Source organism: Sordaria macrospora, chromosome 7 (assembly GCF_033870435.1).
Source record: "Sordaria macrospora chromosome 7, complete sequence".
NCBI lineage: Eukaryota > Fungi > Ascomycota > Sordariomycetes > Sordariales > Sordariaceae > Sordaria > Sordaria macrospora.
Window position 1 is genome coordinate 2,574,113 of NC_089377.1, and position 25,333 is coordinate 2,599,445.

At 52.2% G+C, this 25,333-nt stretch overlaps 5 protein-coding genes across 5 annotated transcripts; 3 read left to right on the forward strand and 2 right to left on the reverse strand.

Moving 5' to 3' along the window:
- The first annotated feature begins 39 nt into the window (after positions 1-39).
- SMAC4_06341 (uncharacterized protein) lies at positions 40-3,637 on the forward strand. The gene is made up of 3 exons (XM_003345892.2): positions 40-551; positions 619-2,436; positions 2,497-3,637. The coding sequence occupies exons 1-3, from the start codon at positions 459-461 to the stop codon at positions 3,130-3,132; spliced, it is 2,547 nt and encodes an 848-aa protein (XP_003345940.2). The 5' UTR covers positions 40-458; the 3' UTR covers positions 3,133-3,637.
- Positions 3,638-7,436: 3,799 nt separating this feature from the next.
- Positions 7,437-9,956, forward strand: SMAC4_06340 (uncharacterized protein). The gene is made up of 4 exons (XM_003345891.2): positions 7,437-7,890; positions 8,146-8,248; positions 8,329-9,392; positions 9,459-9,956. The coding sequence occupies exons 1-4, from the start codon at positions 7,831-7,833 to the stop codon at positions 9,594-9,596; spliced, it is 1,365 nt and encodes a 454-aa protein (XP_003345939.1). The 5' UTR covers positions 7,437-7,830; the 3' UTR covers positions 9,597-9,956.
- A 203-nt stretch (positions 9,957-10,159) lies between these two features.
- SMAC4_06339 (uncharacterized protein) lies at positions 10,160-12,699 on the reverse strand (the record flags this gene model as incomplete). The annotated part of the gene is made up of 2 exons (XM_003345890.2): positions 10,160-10,743; positions 10,770-12,699. The coding sequence occupies 2 exons, from the start codon at positions 12,697-12,699 to the stop codon at positions 10,709-10,711; spliced, it is 1,965 nt and encodes a 654-aa protein (XP_003345938.2). The 3' UTR covers positions 10,160-10,708.
- A 3,854-nt stretch (positions 12,700-16,553) lies between these two features.
- SMAC4_06338 (uncharacterized protein) lies at positions 16,554-17,934 on the reverse strand (the record flags this gene model as incomplete). The annotated part of the gene is made up of 1 exon (XM_003345889.2): positions 16,554-17,934. The coding sequence occupies one exon, from the start codon at positions 17,932-17,934 to the stop codon at positions 16,918-16,920; it is 1,017 nt and encodes a 338-aa protein (XP_003345937.1). The 3' UTR covers positions 16,554-16,917.
- A 1,544-nt stretch (positions 17,935-19,478) lies between these two features.
- On the forward strand, positions 19,479-25,246 carry SMAC4_06337 (uncharacterized protein). The gene is made up of 2 exons (XM_024655820.2): positions 19,479-23,642; positions 23,705-25,246. Exons 1-2 carry the CDS (start codon positions 22,114-22,116, stop codon positions 25,023-25,025), a joined length of 2,850 nt encoding a protein of 949 aa, XP_024511646.1. The 5' UTR covers positions 19,479-22,113; the 3' UTR covers positions 25,026-25,246.
- Positions 25,247-25,333: the final 87 nt, after the last annotated feature.

The following is a 25,333-nucleotide window of genomic DNA, read 5'->3' on the forward strand; positions in this document are numbered from 1 at the left end:
CTTCCAGACGCTTTCTGAAAGTATCCTGAAGCTAAGTGAGGCAGCCGTTCGGTGTTTTATGGCAAGATGTGACTTGTGTGAATCCCGATTCCCAAGCATTCACAAAGCGAGGGGATGAAAGTTAATTACCTATGTAGGGGAAAGTAGTCCCACGGTCATGTGATACAGCGTGCCTGGTTCGCGTCATGGCCCCACCCTGGCTTTTTCCGATCGCGTCGCCTGCAGTGGCTCCCAATTTGCCAGTGGCAGACAAACAAATGAGAACGTTCTCCCAATCAACAACCACACTGGTCGCATTGCCAATTTGCATATGCCTGTCGCTTTTCACAACCCATCACCCTCACTTCTGCCCACCACTAGCCCATGGAAATCGATTAGAATCGACTCAACACTCGGAGCTTCGACGCTTCTTGTATAACCTGTAATTAATCCACTGAAACCGCGTTTACATCAAAAAAATGGCCGGAGAAAACGGGAAGCCGGGTCTGCTGGACAGCTGCTTCATCTACTTTGTACAAAGCAAGTCACTGTCGGCGAGTCTGATATCAGAAGTATGTCTTCTTTCCACTCTACCTGAAGCGAGGTTGCGGATCACCCTAACACCTCAGTAATCTGTAGCTGTCCAAGGCTGTACAAAAGCATGGTGCCGAAGTCCTCGAGCCAACGAAAGACGGCAAAATCCCGTTAGAACACGCGACCCATATTGTCGCGAACACGATTGACTTCGAGCAGTATCACGATGCCCTCCAATACATGATCCCCGTCGTCAACACCAACTGGATCAAAATGACGCTAGCACGGAACAAGGTCGCCCAAGTGAGGCCGTACTCCCCCGATCCTAGAATGATCTTCTCCAACGTTATCCTCACATGCGCCGACATCCCCGAGTTCGACAAGGAGACAATTATTGGTGCGACCATGGCGCTTGGTGGTATGGAATCAAAGGACTTGACGCGTCAAACCACCCATATTTGCGCCTTGTCCATGGACCACGAAAAGTGCCAGGAGGCTCTGAAGAAGAACCCCAAGTGCAAGATCGTTCTTCCGCACTGGTTCGACGACTGCTTTAGGCTAGGGAGGCGAATCAGCGAAGCGCCATACACGCTACCCGACCCCGAGATCCTGCGCACAGGGCCCGACGAAGAGATCAAAATCCCAACGAGTGACGCCCTGGAAGGTGCCACGTCCGTTATACCTAGTGCTGTGATGCCGGGCAAGGAGAGGGAAAAGGTTGTCGTCTTCTCACAGAAGAAGGTCATGATATCTCAAGATCTCCCCATCAACCAGCGACTGCGAAATATCTTGACCACTCTAATCGAGCAAAGTGACGGCGAGGTGGTGCAGGATGTTGATGCCTGCGATATGTATGTGTGCCAGTATCGCGACGGCGACGACTATGTTCAAGCGTCGCAGCAAGGGAAGGACGTCGGTAACCTTGCCTGGCTTTACTACCTCATCGTACACAATGAATGGACGAGGCCTACACGACGACTTCTGCACTACCCGGTACCACGAGAGGGTATTCCCGGCTTCAGGGATATGAAGATCACACTATCAAACTACGGAGGTGATGCTCGAGTATACCTCGAAAATCTCATCACCGCGGCGGGCGCAACATATACCAAGACCATGAAGGCTGACAACACCCATCTGATCACGGCTCGGATGAACGGCGAGAAGTGTGAGGCAGCCAAGGAATGGAACATTGAGATTGTCAACCATCTCTGGATCGAAGACAGCTACGCCAAGTGCGAAGTTCAAAGCTTTTCTAACCCCAGGTACCAACACTTCCCGCCTAGGACCAATCTGGGCGAAATCATTGGCAGCACCTTTTTCGACGAACAGAGGCTGCGCGATGAGTACTTCCCCGGTGGTGACCAATTTATCAGCACAACAGCCAAGAGAAAGCGCAAAGCGAACGACGCTGCAAACAAGAATGTGTATGCTGCCAACTTGGCAGAGACCGATGCCGGCATTGCTGGCGAATCGAGTCCACTCGGTGGAAAGGCAGCCGGCAGGCCACCACGAGGGAGACAGAATAAGCAAAATATTCAAACGCCAGCAAAGACTGCCCGGACTACACGTGAAAAGGAAAACGATACGCCATCGGTCATGTCCAGCGGTAGCCGTAGCGCCAAGGACAAGGCATTGTCTAAGCTACACCAGCTGGCACCAGATATTGCCTTGTATGAGAAAGAAAAGAAGCGCACAGGGAAGGACGGCCCATGGGGCGGCAAGCGGGCCGCAGACCAGATCGACCGGGGGCGGAGCGTCAAGGAGTCAAGTCCAGCAGAAGGAGAAGACGAGGAGGACGAGACAGCACAGAAGCGTCCGGCCAAGAAGGCTAGAGTGTCGTCAGGTCCAGTGGAGATGCGCATCTGCTTGACGGGCTACAAAAGATGGGTAAACGACAAGATTCGAGAGGAGGCAGACAGGGTGAGTCTCATATTTTTCCTAACATATGCACAACATCAGCTAACTTTTGACAATCACCAGCGAAAACTGCGCGCCATGGGCATACAAATCGTCCAAGACAACGTTCCCTGCGACTACCTCGCCGCGCCGCGTATGGTTAGAACTATGAAGTTTCTCCGTTGTCTGGCTCGCGGCCCCGAGGTGATCTCGTCCGACTTCGTGACCGCCTGCATCGAAGCCAACAAGGTTCTCCCTATCAAGGACTACCTGCTCGTCGACAAGGAAAACGAAGAGCGGTTCGGCGTCACCCTTGAGACGGCCATCTCGCGCGCCCGCGCCAACCGCAGCCGTCTGCTCTGGGGTGTGCCCATCTTTTGCACGGCCGAGATCAAGAACGGGATGCAGAGCTACCAGACCATCGCCGAGGCCAACGGGGCCATCTTTAAGGTCTTCCGTGGCCGTGGGGGCTCGGCAATCAAGCCTACCACCCCCGAGGAGGACGGAGGGGCGCCGCCTGAGCCGGTTTACTTGTTGACGTCTCCCAGCGGGCCTGAGAAGGCCCTGTGGCCCAAGTTTGAGGAGATGGCGAAGAAGGGGAACATGGAGCCCAGGATTGTCGTGTCGGATTGGTTGCTGGATGTGGCGATGAAGCAGGAGTTGACGTTTGATCCGAGGTACTTGGCTGTTAGGTACTTTGCTGAGAATCCGTCGTGTTGAGGGTCATTACTAGGAAAGGATAGGGAGGGTGGATGTGGGCAATTAATGTGATCGTTTACCAAATTTTTGTTGTTCTCGGGTAGAATTATGGCATGGATGGCGGGTTCAAGTACCATACGTATGTTTTTTATTTTATTTTTGTTTTTTTTTGTTTTTTTTTTTGGGCAGCAGGTCGGACTGGGTCGTACTGTTGTAGGTTTGTAAATTGTTTCACCAGCGCGGGCAAGTTTAATGGAGGAACCCATCCATCGTAGCATGGTATATCATATCATTCTTTGCAGTCTGAAGTGGTGAACAGCGTGGTCAAAAGCGCAATCTAAGCTCCTACATTAGTTTAATCATACTCCACGACCATAGCGAATCGTCTACAATACCTGCCACTATAGTCACTGTCTCGTCCTTTGTGACGCTCATTCATATCCACGTTGGAGGGAACCCATGTTGACTCACGATACACTATCAAATCTCAGCAAGGCTCCCAGCTAAGTTTGTTAGCTCTAACATGGACTCCATACGTACTCATCGAACTATGTTACTATTTATGTAACGCGGTCTTTCTATAGCCGCTGCGGAATATTGTTCACGCCGAGCGTTGTAGCCAAGGCGGAGCAGAGCGCAATAATTGAGAGATTTCTTCTCTGATTTTCCGCCTCGTTTGCGTTTTGTCACACTGTAAAGGAAGGAAAAGGAAGTCGTACACATGGGTCGACCGATAACCGGCGATGTTCCCGGGGCCTGGGAAGCGCCGACCGACCGAGCATGTGAAGAATTCATGATGTAGACTGATAGCGACAGACTCCGAATGACACCCTGGAATTTTCCGTGCTATGATGAATAAGTGAAATGCTTTGAGGATTGGCACTAGGAGATGAACGCTAGGTATGAACAAAGATATGAACGCTTATAGCGGAAGGTAATGCTAGTAATCGAAACCCCCCCCCCCCCCCCCCCCCAAAAAATACCCCGGATGGGTGCCTAGAAATTGCTTAGACATCCCTTCCTCCCAGGGCATCGCTCGTTCACCTACCTCGCCCCGTTCGCTACCTTCGCTCGTAGATGTTCGCTCGCAAGTTCGCTCGGGGATAGTTATATTTCGCTATGTTAAGATAGCAACGCTAGATGTTTCGCTAGGAAATACGCTGAGGTGAGCTCACCATGGGAGAGTGCCTAGGACTTGCCCAGACAGCCCTCCCATAGCGTCGAAAATCGAGCATGGTTCGAACGATTCATCCGATGTCCTCAGAGGCCGGTAACGCTAGATGGCAAAACCCGAAATGCTCCCTGGCAAGACCCCCCCCCCCCCCCCCCCACTTTTCTGGTTGTGCACCTATCTGTGTAAGCCGCGCAAAAGCTTTCAAGGCGCATCAGCAATCTTCGTCATTTGCTGTCACCGTATTCATTGCCGTAAAATTAATCAATTGGAAGTTATTGATATTGGTCTCGTCGTGGCCCCTTTCGCTATTTTTATAGGGCTTTCCGGTTGTTGCCCGTGAAGCCCAATTGGAGGGACGGTTTCTGGGGAAGCGAAGGGTGTTCCCGAAACTCGCCCTCTCCTAAGGCGCTCGCAATGGCATTGACATTGATACCGCCATTGATACCGCCATTGATACCGATGTGGATGAGGACAATTGCCCGATAGCGATAACAGCGGCGACGACAGCGACGGCAGCGACAACAGCGACTGAGATGGCGATAGCTTCAAAATCAATGGCAGTTTGAAAACACAAAGGTCTTGGCGGGCGCGGTTGAGAGCCAAAGATTGGCTGCACAGCTAAAAGAAGTGGGGGGAAGGGGGGTCTTGCCAGTTAGCATCACCGCTCAGAGGCAACGCGGGACCCACTCGGCCATTATGGACCGTTGTTTTCAACTGGGAGCTAAGCCTGTATAGGAATAGACTTATCCGAATTCTGACTTCGTAGCATGTTTCCATCCCAACTTCCAACACTTGCGATTTCTCGCATACCTTGGAACTTTCGCACTTCTCGTCAACAAATCATTAGGAAAATAACTCATTGATACGCCCATCCATGCAGTGGCATCCAGCGCATCCCAAAAGTGAGCCTCGGGTGTCCAGGTGCATATGGAGATGTCCCGGGCATGTCTACCTTCTCGGCAAGTGTGTTGAACAATAAATGAGGGTACCTAGGTGGTCGGGCACATACTTGATCACAGACTCACAACAGCTTCAGCCACGCCGTTAAAAAAGAGATACGTAGCTCGCAGGTCAATATAAAGTGGCCAGTAATACCTGCTACAAGCGAGCGTACCTGATGAATATGGGTGACACTGCCGTCCCGTTCACGGAATTTGTCTTGTGTGCCTGTCACGGTTCCTGCAGCGTGGCGGGCGGGCGGTGTTACAAGCACTCACCAATCATGTCCACTCGTGTCGCACTTGCACGATTGCTGTTTCGAAAAGCAGAATAAAGAATGCCCGATGTTGAGGGTGGAGGTTGTGAAAAGCTCCGAGCTACCACGAAAACCATTGAACTTCTTGCAAAGCCAGCCAAAGAGAGGAATGACCTCCTTTGCTCCGTTCCTTGTCCCACGCCACTCTGAGTCAATGAACACCCCAAGCACAGACAAAGTTCATCTCATCTCATGTTTCTTTTCTACGAACCGAACCGAGCCGCCGAAGAACTCCACCAACTGATCCAATGACAGACTGTTATCAGATTTTTCATCCGTACTGTACGCCCATAACGTGTGCAAAATCTCCGCTTTATTCCCACTCACAGTTTCCACGTTTCCACTTCTTCTCGTTTTCTTACGCAGAAATGCCCACTTTTGATGGGACGAGCAAGGAGAGAAAGATCTGATAACTCGCCGGTGGAGCTCCGAAGCAAGAGAGTTGCGAGTTGGCGGGACGAGTTCCTGAAATAAGCGCACCTCGGAAATCCTCGTTGTTTCAGGGCAAGGGGGGTCAAAGCCGGACTAGAGATCAAATCCAAGGAAGGTATCGGGCGAGGGGTTGGAATTTGAAGAAGTGGAAAAGGGAAACAAGGGAAGAGACTGGGAGTTGGGAATGCATTTGTTTACATCTCGACCTTATGCAGAAGGCGGTCTGGCATCGAGGGGCACCGGAGCAACAAGGGGCGTGCGCAAGGTAGCTTAACTACCCCTACCTATCCCATTTAGGAACACAAGAAAAACAAAAGCCTCTTGCAAGCAGGGGGCTACTTATGGTGTCTCGCAAACTGACGAATTTGCGGAGGCGAGTTGCTCGTCTTTGTCCGTCATCCGTCGTGCTAGGTGCCACCTCACTAGACTCACCAGCCCACCAGGTGGAAGCTGGCATGGCACGTTCGCATGGCTTTGATCAGCGAATTTGTGTGGGGTTCAACTTTTCTTCCGTCCGACCCGCCACGTCTTTTCATGAGTCTCTTTTGCAATGTTGGGATTCAGACAGAATTCCCATTTGTACGTAGGTGTAAGTATCTACGGATATGAGAGGAAGTTGACATAATCGCCCATGCTTGTTTCCCATGACTTCTCTGGCTGAAGCAGTCTACCAAACCAGATGGTGATGGCTTCCCTTCCAAGCGTGTGCTGTGGCTCGCCCTTCTTGTCCCTTGGCTCAGAAAACTTTCACCTTGACGTGAATGCAACCCTTTTGATGAGGATTCTCCGACATCGTCCTTCAAATTCATCTGTGACCCATCGAGACCCTTGTCCCAACCTGCTTGAGTGTCGCTGGTCGTGCAGTAGAAGGGCCTTGGCTTTGGTCGGGAGCCACGCTCGATTGGTATTGTCTGGACCCCTTTTTACGCATTGTTCCCTGCCCGGCAAGTGGCCGCTCTTGAGGAGCGAGCAAATGCTATTTGAACCTCTGATGTCCCCCATCTTCCTCCGGTTTTGAATCTCTTCTTTTTTGATTTCTTTTTTTTTCCATTCTTCTTTCCTCTGACGAACAGACAGAAACGTCATATCTTCATCCTCGGTCGAGATATCAACAAAAAAGGTGTGTACAATATCAAACCCGGCAATATTCTTTGCACATCATCCTTCTACCCCCTGTCCACCATCCAGTCCAATGTCAGTGCCGGAGAAGCTTGGTCCATGCTTTTTTGTTGGGCGTGGTTGCGGCGGCTTGGCCAAAGTCTGATAGCCCAGATTTGTTGTCAAGAGAGACATGGGAAAGGGGCAACTCCAATTCAGGGGCAAGCAGCATTGGCAGGGGCACTACACTAGACTGTGGGACTGGCGTGGTGGCAGGATTGGCAGGTCCCTTGGTCACCTTTTTTTTGCTGCTGCTGAGGTGGGAATGGAACCACCTGGCATTCCAGGATCACCCAAAAGGTGACCCCGGCCTTCTGGACCTCTCTTCGAGTGAAGAAAGAGAGCTTGTTGGCAACAATGGCGCCAAACAGCGGTGAAAAGGGGGCCAGAGTTGGGGAGTTGGTGTTGGATCGTTCGTTGGACGGGATGGGTTCTGCCAAAAGATAGGACGACACGCGCTAACCCCAAAGTTGCCCCTCCGTAAGACAGGAGCACAGGCACTTTTCTACGCCAGGACCCCCAATTTCTCAAAACAACCCCTCCCCTGAAAACGGGACACGACAATCTTCTCTCTTCCTTCTTTTTTACTCCATATTCTTGCCCTTCTCTCCCTCTTCCCTCTCCTCCGTTACTTCCCCCTTCCTCACTTTCCTCACTCTCCCCTCGACGTTAATCGCCAGACCCAATTGCCCACGCAAAGATGGCTTCCCGTCCCCAGAACATTGGCATCAAGGCCATCGAAATCTACTTCCCCAGCCAGGTACGTCCAACTACGCTATGCTAGCTGCGTACGCGCGCATCTCCCGCCGGCCGCGTTAGCTCCGGATGACGCCCCTCCCCCTTTTTTGCAGTCAGTCCTCAAGCAAAGAAACAAAAGATGACTGCTTCGGGGACGTAACACGCTTCTCGCCTACCGCAGCAGCACATATCCTGTGCTTTCTGCCGGCCTTCTGCTCGCTGCGCTTTTACTTCGCATCCAGGCGCATCAGACTGACAGCTGTCATCTTGACTTTAGTATGTGGAGCAATCCGAGCTCGAAAAGTTCGATGGCGTTAGCGCGGGCAAGTACACAATCGGTCTCGGCCAGACCAAGATGGCCTTCTGCGACGACCGTGAGGGTGAGTTCTCCCCTTTCCTCCCATTCCAGCACATACCTCTGCGCGCGTTTTCAGGGGCTGACTTAGCCATGCGTCTGCAGACATCTACTCTCTCGCCCTGACTGCCGTCTCCCGTCTCCTCAAGAACTATGAGATCGACACCAACTCGATCGGCCGCCTCGAGGTCGGTACCGAGACCCTTCTCGACAAGTCCAAGTCCGTCAAGTCCGTCCTGATGCAGCTTTTCGGCGAGAACACCAACATCGAGGGTGTCGATACCATCAACGCCTGCTACGGTGGTACCAACGCTTTCTTCAACTCCGTCAACTGGATCGAGTCCTCCGCCTGGGACGGCCGTGACGCCATTGTTGTCGCCGGTGATATCGCTCTCTACGCCAAGGGCAATGCCCGCCCTACCGGTGGTGCCGGCTGCATCGCCATGCTTGTCGGCCCTGACGCCCCTATTGCTGTCGAGCCCGGTCTCCGCGGCAGCTACATGGCCCACGCCTACGATTTCTACAAGCCCGACCTGACCAGCGAATACCCCTACGTCGATGGCCACTACTCCGTCAACTGCTACACTGAGGCTCTTGACGGTGCCTACCGCGCCTACAACCAGCGCGAGAAGCTCCTCACCAAGGGTGTCAACGGCCACACCGAGGACAGCACCAAGACCCCCCTGGACCGCTTCGACTACCTTGCCTTCCACGCCCCTACCTGCAAGCTCGTCCAGAAGTCGTATGCTCGCCTCCTTTACCACGACTACCTTGCCAACCCCGAGAGCCCCGTCTTTGCCGAGGTTCCTGGCGAGGTTCGCGACATGGACTATAAGAAGTCCCTGACCGACAAGGTCGTTGAGAAGACCTTCATGGCTCTCACCAAGAAGCGCTTCCAGGAGCGCGTCAACCCCGCCATCCAGGTCCCTACCCTCTGCGGTAACATGTACTGCGGTAGCGTTTGGGGCGGTCTCACCTCCCTCATCGGCCACGTCGACAGCGCCCAGCTTGAGGGTAAGAGGATAGGCCTCTTTTCCTACGGCTCCGGTCTCGCTGCCTCTTTCTGCTCTTTCCGCGTCACTGGCAGCGTAGAGAAGCTCGCCAAGACACTCGACCTCCCCGCCAGACTCGCTGCCCGCCGGGCCGTCCCCCCCGAGGCTTACGATGCTGTGAGTATTCCTGATTGAGATTCGAACAAGACTCCTTGTACAAGATACTAACAATCATTCCTACAGATGTGCGACCTCCGCAAGCAGGCCCATCTCCAGAAGAACTACACCCCCAAGGGTGATGTGTCTACTATCGAGTCCGGCACCTACTACCTCGAGAACGTCGATGATATGTTCAAGAGGACATACTCCGTCAAGGCTTAAATGTCTTGATAATGGAAAACAGGGGAAAGAGGAGGGAATTCGCATTATACCACTATACATTAATTAGGCTGGCTGAGGTGTCAGGCATAGAGAGAGTTGGAGACCGCGATGATTTCACGTTGCACTTTGTCATGACTTTATGGAGTAAGTGAAACCGAGGGGGTCCGGTTGTCTATCTACACTAGAACTGGGAAGGTGGGAGACTTTGGGAAGGGAAGGCAAGGGAAATAAAGGGAAGAACGGGAAGGAAGAAAACCAAGCAAGCAAAAGCTGAAAGGGCAAGAAAGCTTTGCGAATTCTTCTTCACACATATTACACATATAACTTATACTAATACTCATCGGCGATCATGGCCGGTATGATGGCTGGCTTATGAGGACCGGGGAATTTGATGTAAATATACATGTTACATGATCAAATCTGAAGATAATCAAGACTTGAGCAAGACATTTTGCACGCTTGCTGGTGATGAAGTGGACATCCATTGATTCTGTATCGCAAAGGACATCACATTAAGATACAATGTAATAACGAGTAAAATGGTATCGTGTCATTGCTTTCATCCAGTCTAAACATGTCCGAACCAGGATCCCAACCCAGCCATAAACTTCTATCATCCCATGTTGTTAACCAATCTTTTTCATCCCAGGCATGAATCCTACAATTTGTGAGTCCAGAGGTTCGCAAACCGCTCAAGATAACCATATTCATCAGACCAACCAAGTAACGGAAACGACAACTACTAGGGCGTTCCATACCCGGAATCTTTCCCATCTTCCGATCCCGGTCCCGTCGCCGTCACTTCCTTCACTTCTGTTACCGAGATCTGAGGCAGAACATCAAGACCCTTCAGTTCCACGGCTTCGGTGGTCGCCACATCTTCGGTATTGTTTTTCGGGGTGGTCTCAGGAAGGTCCTCCTTGACGGGAACAACATGAACCTTGACGGTATCCTCTTTGACGAGTACAGGTGGCGTTGTCGTTGTCTCCTTCTTCGATTGTTTCCTCTTGGATTTCTTTTCCTTGATGATGATTTCCGGTTCTGATTCTGATTCGGATTCGTCGGACAAAGAAGAATCAGAATCAGAAGATGATGACGACGAATCGGACGAGTCAGAGTCGTCGTGTCTTCTTGACTTCCTCGACGACTTCTTGGAATTTTGGACGTGCTTACTCCTTTTTGGCTTGTTCTTTTTCTTTTCCGTCTTCTTTCCCCTCTCCTCTTCCGTCTCCTTCTCGTCTTTCTTCTCATTCCCCTTTTCTTTTGTCCCCTCCTTTTCGGCCTTCTCCTTTTCAACCTTCTCCTTAGCCTCCTTCTCCTCCCTCTCCCTCTTCTCCCTCGCCTCCCTCAGCTCCTTCTCCATCTTCTCCCTCCTCGCTTCCACAACCCACTGCTCTGCGCCCTCCACCGCCCCCTGCGCGTTCCGCTTGTGTTTGAGCAAGAAGCCCTGGATCTCGGCCGGAGAGAACTCGTGCGCGGGAATCTTTTTGGCAAACTGGGAGGCTAGCTCGACGACTTTGAGAGTGGCCTCGTCGCGCTCCGATTCGCGACGGGCTTCGTCGGTTTTCTTCTGCTCTTCGGCTGCTGCTGGATCTACTTTGGGAGAAGACAGGGTCGAAACGCAATCAGAATCAGAAGGTGGTGTGCCAACCTCGTCGCCCTCAAGCGGAGCAAAAATCGCTCGGAAAATCGCAGCCGTCATCTCCTTATCCGCACGCCCGAACTCGACGATCATATCGACGCGTCCGGGACGGATCAGGGCTTTGTCCAGCTTCTCGAGGTGGTTGGTGGTCATGATGAGGACGCGGCCCTCTTGGGAGGCGACGCCATCGAGGATATTGAGGAGACCGGAGAGGGAGAGGCGGCCGCTGGGGGCGGGGGTGGTGGTGGTGCCGTCACCAGGGGTTAGTTGACCGGGAACCATATCAGCGCTGCCGCTGCCCGGATCGACTGCAACGACCTTGCCGTCTTCGCGCGTGTGAGTAAGGCCGGCGGTGTCGATATCCTCTAGCAAAACAACGCACCGACGCGGAAGTTCAGAAAACAGAGAGGCGAGATTCTCCTCGTTGGCAGCGATGGAAGACAAGCTGACGATGTAAATCCTCATCTTGAAAAAACCAGCCAGCGCCAAACTCAACGAGGACTTGCCCGTTCCCGGAGGACCATGGAGGAGGTAGCCCCTGCGGTAAGGGATGCCGCGGTTGGCGTACCATCTGCGCGTGGCCGGGTTGAGGTAATCCGTCACGTCATCGATCAGCTCCTTTTTGACCTTCTCGTTCAGGATGACAGTCGAAAAAGGCCGCGAGGTGCGCGCCATGCATCGCTGCCAGGTGGGCTCGCTGCCGCTTCCTTTGGTCGTTCCGCGGTAGATGAGCGTCTTAGCTTCGTCGCGCTTCATGTACACCTGTCTTGCCTCGAGCAGGAGCTCCTTGAGGATCCAGGGGTTTCTGCCAAAGCACTTGATGGAAATCTCCTCCTTTTCGCTAGATAGCGAATATCCGCCAACCTCTCGGCCCTGTTGCCGGTGGAAGCACAGCAGTCGGCCCTTGTACCAGAACCAGTGGCTGCCAAACGTGGGGGTGTACGCTAACGCCTTCTTTTTGCCCTTGTCGGTCTGGTGGGCATACCCTTCCTCGGTCCCGTCCTCCTCCTCCTCGTCGTCGTAATCGAACCGCCACAGCCACCAGACGCGTGAGTTCAGGTTCGTGTTGACGACGAAACGGCGCGCCCCCTGGGCAAACTTCTGCGCGGCCACCCAGCCCATCAGCATGTTGTAGATCTCGTCGTCGGTGCGCACGTCCACGACGGACATCAGGTAGCTGTCGATCACGTCCCAGCAGTATGTGCTAAAGTACTGCCAGACGAACGTGAGGGCGCCGCATATTAGGACGAGCGGGATGTACAGGTTAAGGTCGATGTTGAGGTTTTTCTGGATAAAGGCCGAGAAGGTTGAGAAGCCGGGGAAGAACATGTCCAGAAGAACCATCTGGCCAGTTACGGGCAAGCCGGTAGCAGAGGCCCCGGCAGTATTAGATGTGGTAGAAGAGGCGCCATCGGGACATGCGGTCGTTTGCCCGGCCATTTGTTGGAGGAGAATGTCCATGTTGGTCGTCTGCTGGACAGCGAGTCTGAAGACCGCTTTTATTCGATGATCTTGTCCAAAGATTTGAGCCGGGACAAATATTTGCTGGAAGAGGAGTGGTCGTTTTATATCGGTTCTGTTTGCTTGTTGTTACTTCCCAACTTTCGGTTTGTCGTATCCTTTGAGGTCAGGCGGTGTATTGTGTATCTATAGCCGTAGAAGTCCCTCCGTTTTCTTCTTCTTTCAGGTTAAAATGGCGTGGCACAGATCCGCCGTTGCGCCGGATTGGACGAACCGGGGAAAAAATTAAGCAGTAGTGAAACGAGATACAGGATCGAAGTGACAAGTGTGGAAGATTGTTGGTATAACGTAGGTGAGTGCCGAGGTCCGACCTGGATATACCTGCGGTATAATACGAAGGGAGTGGCGTAACTGGACTTGTGTTCCCGTTGGATGTCGTTGAAGGGGCGAGGTTGGCCGAGGTGTCGAAGAGATAGTCTTATACCTTTAAGTTTGCTTGGATGAGTTGCTTTGGGCTCCGGATGGTCGGTATTGCCGACTGGAGAATGGTTGGGATAAGCGGTCAAGTCGACATGAAGAAAATACCAGGCATTGGGTCCTTATATACTCATGTGTATGGGACCCCTGGCGAAAGAGGATACGCCAATAGCCAGGCAGCAATACAGTCATCAAGCTAGTAACTGGGGCTGATACCTCTGGAGAAGTACCATACATGGAGGTGAGAAGAGAAAGAGAGCGAATAGTAGACCGAGTAACGATCTCTAGACTGCCACTTGGACACAGCCAGGAGAGTGTACGCGCCGTGGAGGCATCAAGGTACACATAGTCCCTTGTCATCCCATGCATGTGATGTGAAGAGAATTGGGAGAGGATCCAGTTGAGCGAAGAACTAGTATCCACGTATCGGGTAAGGTGCAAATCAGAACCAAGAGGGTCAGAAGCAGCCGCAGCACACATCAGCATAACGCAAGGGCTCCCGTCAGCACCAGGACCCAAAGATGCAGCATATGCAATGCAATACCAGTTCAGTTCCTTGCTACCCCTGCTTGCCCTGGCTTTTGCTGCAAGTTGGGACAGCTCGAAGCGCAGTGCAGAGCAACGCCACTGGGCAAGATTGAAAAGTGGCTTGTAACCCTCATCCGGCGTTGCAAGGATGTTTCTGTGGTGGCCGGGGCTCCGAAGTTCAGAAAGTGGAAGGCCTCAATAGAGTTCTCAACTTCATCGTTTCCATGCAAGAACCGAGGGAAAAGCAAAGAGAGGCAACTGTAACAAGCCACGCCGGGTCCGGAGGCAGATGAGGGAACACCACCACCACCACACTGAACTACTCTTCCGGCCGGCCATTCACAGCCACTCAGAGCAGACGGAATGGCATTGCACGGCAGAAGCACCCACACAAAATGCAGGCCGGTGGTGACAGCGGAACAGTAAACGTTGAAAACCTGGGGGGCCGCCGAGGCTGCGGCATGACGCATGTCCAAGTTCGGAATGGGGGCTGCAATGTTGGGCAGGAGATAGGGTATGCACATGAAATATCGGTATCAGTTCCGAATGACATTCTGCCACTTGACAGATGCGTTGGACTGGTAACAGGCTGGGATAAGTCGTCCTCAGTGATAGATATGTCGATGATCACAACCCAACCAGTAGAGTGGGAAAACAAAGTGTCTCTGCTAACTACTCACAGAAAGACGTACGTTTCGGTTTACGCAGACTACCACGCCGTCCGTCACGTCTTTAAGGGTAGTAGTATGGTTTCTGGTGGAGATAACATCCAAGATCTGAACCCAACCTTCCCGGTCAGTCCCCGGTCATCCTGCTAGGGTGCGGCGTAAATCCGTAGGGCTCTGAAGACGGCAAAGCTAGTTCTTCGATGGTGACAGTGACTGCTGGTACTGTACTCTAGCGTGTCTGACGAACGGATGGCGGTGCGGTGCTGACTTGCTTCTTTCGAACGGCCGCGAAATGGTTGTCGAAATCATGAGCCCCGCTATCGTCACCTCAATTCCCGAATGATGTGAGGTACGAGAGCGACGTCATGGATTGTTGCGTTGCTGTCGGTACCGTGAAATGCTTGGTTAATCGGAATCCCCGTGATCGAGATGGACTGTTCGAGACCTTGGCGAACACCCTTCTGAATCAGGAAATCCACTCTAATCGGCGAGGCAGAAACCTGAGGCAGTGAACCTGTAGAAGGCTGAGAGGTTCAGTATTGAAACTGTGGGGTAGGTAGAAGGGATGTGATGTGGTGTTTAGGCTGCCGCTGTAGTAAGCTCGGTAAGCTTGTCTCACCTACCCTCCACCATCGACCCTCCACACTTCTGTCTTGGTGGCTTCCTGGCATGGAATTGTTCCAGTTGACGATAGCCTCGAAACCTGCTTTATCCGGCGGGGATGAGACCTCTTGACGGCTTAGACCAGGGTCTGGAATATTTTGACGATACATACCTCCAGTTTCTAGCATCGGCTCTGCGACTCTTTGATAGTACTTGTGGGAATCCTACCTCGACCTCAAACCCGCAACATATTCTGGCCATTCATAACCATGTTGAACACCCACCCACCTCATCACGACGATAACGGTTGTATGTACGTCATGCGGCGGTGTCCAGACATGAAAGAAAGAGCATCTCGAAGAGAACTGGCTTCAGTGACTTGTCACATTTCGGCAGGTGGTAGGGCTGAGGAGTGGATGGGACTTTTGGTGTTCGCAAACAGATGTCAAGGGTTTGGAGGCCGACACCATTCCCAAAACATTCCGTTGGATCCTCATGCCGGACAGACCACATTACCCCACCTTCTCTTAACTATTAACCAATAAGAATGGTAAGTTGACCCCGATAAGCGATAACCATTGCTTCAACTTCCCGTCGGGACCTCCGAGGCCGCGGCAGTGCAAAGAATTGCAGTCATCGCCGTCCATCGCCGGCCCCGTCATCTCGGCAGTGCAACGGGCGGCCTCCGCATTTTTGACCAAATTCGGCCCCACTTCACCACCACCCCCGGCTCGGACAACGTCACAACATATCCGCTTTTGCCGATTTGGGAATTCCAATGCAGCACTACCCAACACTAAATATTTACTCCGACACAATTCGGCTATTGATTTGGGTCAAGTCACTTGCTCATCAACTTATTATACCCTGCAGGACCGGAACTTCGACCTTACAACTTTGACAGAGAGAACAGCCTCACGACCAGACCGTGACATGTCCCGAGTCTTCTGACAGGGAAGGAGGAAAGAAAAAAGAGATCACAAGGAAACTGACACCCATCTGGACTATCTACGTTCGTTCATGCTCATTCCGATCTTGCCTGTTGCCTGTTGCTATCCGTCAAATACGTACCTAGGCTTAGGGCTTTCCTTCTATATAATCCCCAGCTTATCTACAGTTCGGTAACATGCATGATCGAGTACTAAAGATCCCATGTCACTGACGTATACTACATGATGACGAAAGCACGCAAGGAGCTTCAATGCGCTCACCCGTCCGATCATCCAGGGGATATACCTAGTTTACTCAGGGAGGGATGTTGAGGACCTTGCAATAGTTTCAGACATGACTCGCTCGCGCACTTCACTGCTTCTTTTCCAAAATATTTGCCAATTACTGAGTATCGACCACTCTCATTAACTCTGCACGTGGGGCTGAAGATGCCACCAGAGTGAATATCTAAACCGAGGCGATGAATGAGGAAATCGATGGGCGAGGATATATATGGCGACCAAGAAATATGGAAGTGAAAAGGATCTAAAGTCATAAAGAGAAGACAGATCTGATAGAGTTGATCTCGAGCCCTAGCTGCATTATTCACAGACTGATCACGGTGTCTAGGTAGTTGCCATGTATTCAAGCGAAGCCATTCGATGATTCATTCGAGAACCATGATGACATTTGTGTTAATCAATTTAAAACGTCTGACAACTCTCTGGACACTGAACCAACTTCTTCTTTCTAGACTGCGTCTACACAAGAGCAATACCAAGTCACTCCTAATTCCTGTCCTGATCCCGAGGTGACCGTCATCAGCAAGATAAAAACCCCTATCACACGCCATAAACCCACAAGTGAAGACCCGAAGAGACCAAACACAATGTTTACTTCAACTTAACGAACACACACACAGACATACCCAAGCACGCCACTCGGCCAGTAGTCAACTCTATCCTTCCATCGATGGTTTATTTTGTTATTCCGTATCACTTTCCAAAAGTCATCACTCCGGCATAAACACCTGAATACCATTTCCATCTTGTTGGAAATGTCCTCCACCTCCCCCACCTGACATCATCGGAGGAGGTGGTCCCGGAGTCGGCATATGATGAGGAGGATGTGGAGGATGCTGGAAGCGCCCATGTCCATGTGGTGTCATTGGTGGCATCGGTGGCAGAGAACCACCACCCATACCGCCCATTCCGTACATCGGCTGTTGCTGTTGCTGGTGGTACCCCGGAAATCCGCCACTGGGAGGGTAAGAGCCAGGAGGAGGTGGTGGTGCTGGGGAAGCAAAAGGAGGGGGCATCATGCCCGGGCCTGGCTGGTCATGCGGGAACGGACTCGGAGTGTAACTTGAGCTTGCAGGGCCTCCAGGGCCTCCAGGGCCTCCACCTCCCCGATAGACGTATTCGTTGAAAGCACTTCCACTTCCGGCATCGCTGATACTGGCACTATCGTTGGTTGTGCCGTCGTCGAATTCTTCCTCCTCCTCCTCTTCTTCTTCTTCTTCCTCGGATATGTCGCTCGGCGGCCCTTGTCGCCCATGCCCATGACTGTGTCTGTGACTACCACCACTTTTGCTAGAGCGTTTCGAAGAGCGAGATTCCCTCCCACTCTTGGGCGGTTTCCATTTCTTTGCCGACGCTGCTGGTGGTGGTTGTTGCTCCCCATAATATCCATCAACAGGCCAGTATCCACTGCCCCTGGACTCAATAAAGTAAAACTCCTGCTTTGTCCTGCTGCCAGTGCTACTGCCACTAGACCAGGAGAGCCCAGAGTGTGAAGAGCGTTTGGAACTACTGGCACTACTCCTCGCATCGAAGTCGTCCGTCGGAGTGTAATCGTAGGTTGTCTCGTAGACACGCATGGCTTTCACCTTGCGCGGGTCTCGGCCGCAGAAATAGACGAGAGCGCCGACAGCTGCGGAGTTGGGGAGACGCTTTTCGCGGCAGGTGCGAGTGGAGGAGGCGGAGGAGGTGGTAGAAGAAGAGGAGCGGCTCGAAGGACGAAATGCCATCTTGTTGCTTCTTCGGGTTTTTGTTTGAGTGAGGCGTAAATGTTATATAGAGCTGATGGAAGCAGCAAGGGCTGTGGAAGGCTGTGGGGACGAAAGAAGACACCCGATTCCAGTGCGAAGCGATGGTCTTGGAGTCAGGTACTTGTGTACATCCGGGAAAATCAGTCTCGGAACTGAGACACAGGACCAGGTCTCGTACAAAACTCTGTGAGTAGTATGAAGAAAGAAAACTAGACAAGTCAAGAGGTAATAGAAAGCCCAAAGCATGTGGAGAAAGGAAGGAAAATAGCAGTCTATGAGAGCTGGGAACAGAGGTAAATACATATTTACACATGCACAAGGATGGGACTACTTCCCGAGTGTCTCCATGGAACACACATGCCGTGACGGAGCGATCACCCAGAAATCACCGCGCCCGCATTTGAAGCAAGACGAGATCATCTCGCAGCCTTGCCCCTGTATAGCGTCACCTGAAAAGGGACAGTATTTGCCCGACTAGGATGGATAGATGGAGTGTCGCCTGCCTGCCTGATTATCTGCATGCTTCCTACAAGCTGGGCGTGGGGGAACAGACAGAGACAGACTAACGTCAACGTCAAGGGGTGTTGTTGAAAACATCCGCATTTGTGCTACAGGATGACAGGGAGCGCTCCCGGGCTTCATGAAACGGGACTGGCTGGACTTCCAACTGCGTGGTTCGTCATCGGCGATCTGGTTCATCCCCGTTTGAGCATGCCTAGTTGCTGATGCCCGCTACCGTGGATGATGGCAGGATCGGGAGGTTCTGTTATTGTGGAGAAACAGAGTGTTCGCCAGTCAGGCATGCCGGGCAACAAGCTGAGTTGGAGCCAGGCGTTAAGCCGGCTATCAGCATGTCACACTCCGACAGCAAGATACCAACACCATCATCCGGACTACATGGCGCATGTCAGATAATAAGAAACGAGAAGGATGCCACTCACCCTTCTTGACACCATCTGTTCGCCTGGGTCAAGGACTTCGAACGCAGGAAAGGTGCGCGGCCGTCTTGGTTTTGGAAAATGGACGTGGAGCGGCTAAACATGTGGGTGCATCCGTTCTGATCACAAGCCCGGCGGTCAAGATGCGGTTACCCGTCTGCATGCTTTCCTTTTTCCCCTGGTACCTTTCTTGATGCCTGTCAACTGATGTCAGATCAAGTTATGTCTTCTCGCCGGGCAATCCAGAACCCTCTTGTAAGGACAGTGAGTGACTGTGGACTATCAGTTGGGAGAAAGATGAAGTGTCCACAGTTGTTCACATGCTCCATAATCCTACCGCGTAAGATCGAGGCTGTCGATATGGGCTGAGGGGCATCGCATTGCTTACCCACACCGGACTCAAAGGTGCATTTCCAGAAGGCTTCCATGTTTGGGGAAGTCAATTCGGGCGAGCCAACCAATGAAATGTGAGACGGCCATTGGGACTACCAAAAATGTCCTTTTCTTTTGATTGCCTTCTCCGCCTCATGATGGAAAAGGACGGTTGTAATGGCGAGTCTCTTCAGCATAATCCAATACTTGCACTGCCTACCTACCCCTACGGCCAAGTGGGAAAATTAATGATTTGACCGAAACCAGGGCGAGATTTACTCTTCTCGGCAACCTCCAACCATTGCCCCGCTTGTTTGCGTGCTTCTTCGTAGCAACGTGTTCATGGACGCAAGTATCGAGACTCGGAAGCTGTGCAAAGGTAAGGTGAGAAGCCGTAGAGGATCAGTTAAGAATGAAGAGAGAATGAGGGGTCCTAGAGGCCGAACCAACGGACAGCTACACGGCCGGCACCCAATTAGAAACCCGCCCGCGTTCGAGGTTTCGGCGTGTAACATGATGCTTTTCTGCTTGCTTGAGGCGGGCGGTGGCTGGAGTTCTTATTCACACCGAAAGTGCCCTGGTTTTCCATCGACGCTTGGGTTGTGCCTTCCTTTGCGACATTGAGTATGGGGGATGGTCAACTTCTTGATGGAGAATAGTAAGCTATTGGGGCTAAGTCGTGCCATTTTTCGTACGCTGCTCGTTATCTTTCCTCCAGTATTCGTCCAAGAGAGTTGAGTTGGATCACCCTTCTGCGGCACTTGGACTTTGCAGCATGAGAGCTTGGGAACAGTCGATGAACATCAGAAGACGGAATGCCTATACTTGCACCAGAAGAAGTCTGTGTAGTTTGTCATTGCATCAAGCTTAACTTTGCGCTAGTAACAGGCAAAATAGCCGAACAGATTAATACTAACCAAAGTTGTATTAACCTAGGGTACGGCTCGGCAGTCTGAAGGACGGTAACAACGGGCCCAACCCTGCCGTCTCTGGCCAGACCTTCAAGCCGGTCATGGACTTGGATAGGTAAGGAATATATCTGAGAGACGCACATCGCTATCAAGCAGAACTGTCGGCCAGTCTGATATGTCTGCTATTGTTCCAATTCTCTCATGCAGTCAAGTGTCCAGACTTACGGGAGTGACGGCCGGGAACCCGGTGAGCTCTGTTGCCAGTTAACCCAGAAAACCGGCGATGGAATGGACAGAAGACACTTGAAGTTTGTATGGCCAATTTGTCGTCTCGGCCCTCCAACTTGCCCAAGTCAGGCATCGGCTCGATCCATGCGACGCAATGATGAGCGGTTAAGTTGGGGAAAATGATGGCGACGGCAAGTTGTTGTTGTTGGCTGACAAATGAGGTTATAGAATCGGTCAAGATTCCAAACCTTCGACGGGCTGTAGATTGTTCACCTTGCGCACGGCATAAGGACATGTACCGTCAGGATATTTCAGTCCAGAATAGGTGGGAAGCCCGATGCCGTGTAGAGCTTTGAACTACCCAGATAGATTGGAGGGCACAAACATTTGGTGCGAGAGTGATTTGGATGTTTCCATGATGCATTCGTCCATTGCCAGTGCCGAGTGACAGTTCACAGGGAGTCTTTGACAGGCGGGACTGCCCATTGCGCTAGGATGTCTGGCATGTCCCGTCAATTGTGCTTAAAAGGACTCCATCGAGCGCATGTTTCCAGACCCACAAATATGGCGCTAAAGAGGTGGAGTGGACCGTGGCACGTTGAAACATCAAATCGACATCGAGAAGCGGAGAGAGACAACGGGCAGCACGGAGAGTGGCCCGTCTGAGAGGGAAGCACAACTGAACCACAAACAACCGATTCTACGGATGAGATCAAACTGCCCATTCCGTCTTACATCACCCAAAGCACAAAAGTTCAACTCAAAGCCCAGCTGAATGTCAAAGTCTACAGCCAAGGCATGCATACCTTCCTTGTTACCGTGACCTTCAAATCACGGCATGTGCAGCTCGGCGCCCCTTCCGCCCATCATATTTTCAAGTGCCGCTAGGCTAAGCTTAATGGACTTTTGCACTCCGGGGGTTCTTGCGGTTCACCTCGCCAAGCCCTTTTCCCTCGGGGACTGAGTGGAGGAAAGAACAAAAGCTTGGCGGCCGGACCCCCCAGGCTGGAGTTCGAGGAACGCACCGCTGCAACCTCAAATGGAGGAACCACATGGAGTGCAACCCTCCCTAACAGCACCTGTTCCTGAATTGTTCGGACCTGGGGGAAGGTTTGTGCCGTCCGGCTATTTTCTCTTGCAGTGCTCCATCTCGCCCTTTCAGTTTCCTCACGTTGGACACACACAACAACCGGGCAGAAAGCCAGAGGGGGGCCGGGAAGGAACCGTTCGATCCATTCTTGCCATTCTGCAGCGCAATTTGGCCCCATCGCATTTTTCATCTAGTTTCCTCTGCACCTTCCAGATCCATTCAATCCCCAGTTTCCGCCGTCCGATCCTTCCTTGCAGCTTCACCAGCCCGTTCCACCTCCGCTTTGTAAACCTGTCAATTCTAACCGAAACCTCTTCTCAATCACACCGACTTCAGCCTTCCAAGACCACTTCATCACTCACCCCCGAGGCAGTCAAAGCTCATTCATTCGACTCCACTCACCCGCCAACCGCATCTTTACCGTTCTATCGCGTTAGAAATCCGACGACACTCCTTCTCACGGGGGCGCGCATAACATAGGGACGAGGACTGTGCCATTGTCTCCCAAGCGGGCGGTCAATGGCCTCTAGAGGCCCGATGATCTTCTGACATCGACCTCATCGAGTTTTCGTATTGGGGCCACTTGACATCGGCGCATAAGTCCATATCCATCGTCACCATGGAGCCCGGAGACAGCAAACTGGATTCACCAGAGCGGAGGCGATCACGGAGGACGTCAATGAGGCGTTCGTTGACTCTACGGGCTGAAAGAATAGACGAGCTTCGCGATCCAGAAGACTCAGCTCTGGCACCAGTGGCAGATGATGACAGGCGATACAGTCCATACCATGATCCCAGCCCAGCGGTGGTAGCACTGGGCCATGAATTGGGAGACGACGGCTTGGGCCAAGGAGGTCAGGTTAGGCCGGGGGTCACGAATGACAGCAGGTCACCGGCAACGCCACCATCTACACCGATATTACCAGTACAGCCCTTTTCGCAGGCAGAATTGCGGCCAGACCAAGGAAGTCCATATGGGACGAACGTTGATGTCCCAACAACAGCTCCTTTACCTGAGTTGATGGCAGCGCTCCCGGAAGAGTCACAGGCCCCTCTTCGTCCGCCAAGCCCAACAAAACCAGCAAGCTCAGTAGCAGATCCACTGGCCTTGAGACACGATGGAGCAACGAGCCCAAACCAATCCTCCCAGTATATCAACATAGATCCCCCCCATTCTGGCGCTATTCTTGCCCCATCAGAGCCATTAGGTCCCTCTCACGTTTACGAGCAATATACGCGCAACTTACCCTTCGGACCACCGCCGGGTCTCTCTTCCGACCCTTTAACAAGGGGCTATCCCTATCACGGACCATCCGATCCTTCTCCTTATCACATCTATCCTCGAGATGTACATAACACCTCCCCATATGGACGAGTCGTAACACAACAAGGCGAAGTCCCGGTAGTCGATTACTATAGCCCATACGGACATCACGAACCGCTGCCGCCCTACACCGAACGAGATAATACAGGCCTAGGAGGAAGCAGCTCGAGCTCCGTCGCCCCTACCCCAGCGCCCGTTGCCGACGCCACTCACAGTATTGATCCGCCCCCTGCCTCTTCCGGTGTTGTTTCTTCCCCAACTCCTGCTTCTGCGCCAGAGTCTGCGCCCGCATTGGATTCTGGCTCCGTTGTTGAAGAGCCTGAGGGTCAGACAGTACCGACAGCACAGTCAACACAGGCACCACTTGCGTCGACCCAGACACTGGCCATCACGCAGTTATCGCCGACAGCACAGGTGGCAGCAACAGGACAAACGGAGCAGACGGAGCAGACGGAGCAGACAGGACTGGCGGCGCAAGCGGCGCAAGCAGAGGATATTACTGGTGCTGGAGGTCTGGGCCTTGCAACCAGAAACCCAGAGTTTGACTCGCTGGACGACTTGCGAGCTCCTCGACCCCGTACGTCGACACGAAGCTTTAATACAACCAACAGTAACGACCAAATCAACAAGGAAAAGGCGGTGATCTCAGAAAAAGAGACACCTTTCAAGCGTTGGATGAGAAAGCAGTGGTGTTTTGGTGTGGTTCCTAACTGGGCTTTGGTCCTCTCCTTATGCCTTCTTGTGATCGTGGGGATTGTTGCCGGCACAGTTGTCGGAGTTTTGTTGAGCAGGCATGGAAAGCCACTACCCAAAGGTGGTTATCCGTAAGTGAATGAAACATGCTCCTGATATTCTGCCACCATATTAATCATCGTTCAAAACACAGAAAGCCCACAACGGGGTCAGCACTTCCCAGCAACGTAATACCCATACCAACCCCAACAGATCTTGCTGCGCTTCCAATAGGAACGTGGAGTATACCCATGATGCTTAGCAAGTCCTCTAGTAACTGCTTCAAGGACCCTACACAGTCGAAAACTTGGGACTGCAGGTTTGTGCCCTCCGGCATGTACTTGTCGGTTGAAAATTCCGTCCCCAATGGTTACACCTTCACGATCAACTGTAACCACTCTTTCACCATGTCCAACAATGCCTACTTGTACGGCGAGCAGCCAGCGTTGCTTGTGAATCCCGGGGAATTAGTGCTGGTCAACGATTCGTCTGAAGCTAACCGGGGTCCTGCTTGGTTTCACTCTTTTCCTTACAACAAGACCGTGATTCTTTCCCAGAATTCACTCAACATTTCCACCACAGAAGGTACGGCGAGGATGCGCCGTAGAATTGATAGCAAGGATTATGACAGACGCAAGGGCTTTGGGGCGCAACCGGGAGAAAAGCCTTGGATTTGCAACTGGCCCCAGACGACGTTCGAGCTCTATATTTATGCTCAACAAAACTCGAGTTGGTCCGTCAATACTCAAACCTTTGCGCCGCCGTTGGCCACCTCGTCCGTATCGGCACCGACGGACTCCCCCACAAAGACAGTAGTGGTCACGAAAACAGAAACCGACCACATAAACTCACCAACAGCAAGCATATCCTCGTCGCCGACTTTGTCACCAGATAGAAACAACCACTACACCACAAAGCCATGGGAACAACGACCTCCGGAAGGGGATATGTACTATCATCCCTACAGACAGCGCCAATTTGAGTCCGGGAAACACGACAAAGCCCCCTCCGCGACTGAATCACTATCATCAACCTCCGGGCCTGCGCCTTCGTTCCCGCCAGGCCCAATGGGTACCGGGCCCCGTGGCGATGGCTTCGCTCCTCCACCCCCGGGCTATCCCCGAGTCATCAAATTCGAGGAACGTCGGTATCTCAATGCGCCGGCTCCGGAATGCACGCAATTTGAAATACCCACCAACGGACATGCTGCTCAGCCTGTTCGCGATGAAAAGGGAAATATGGTTGTCGTCACCATCTACCCCCCGGAGGCTACAGAGACGGGTTCGCCACGCTCATCACGTCGCTTGGGCAAGAGGTTTACCGACTGGGACCTTGAACTGGATGAAGAGGATGATAGCCCGATATGGAGCACGGAGGTCTTGCGGAGGGGCGAGGCGGATGGAGGAATATCAAACGCAAGTGGCGGCGTTGTTCCGTTTGGAGGTCAATGTAACTGTGAGTGGTTTGTTACATAAGCATACATGCTGGAAATGTTAGCGGAAGTGGCATTATTACGGGATTTAAGGGGTTCGCATAGCGGTTTGCATGTAGTCAGGGTTTCCATTGCCAGGCGTTAGTTTTGGACATATCAAGGTCGGGCTGAGGTGAAACTGATCTTCTTTACTTACCAACTCGAAGAAGAGCGAATGACACTTGTAAATTGGATATATTCAGATGAACACAATCATATCATGTCCATGTCTCTTTCAAAACATATATATATATATGTGTAACATGAAGTGAACTTTCCAAGTCACAGGTTCCCACCTGCTTACATGTTCCG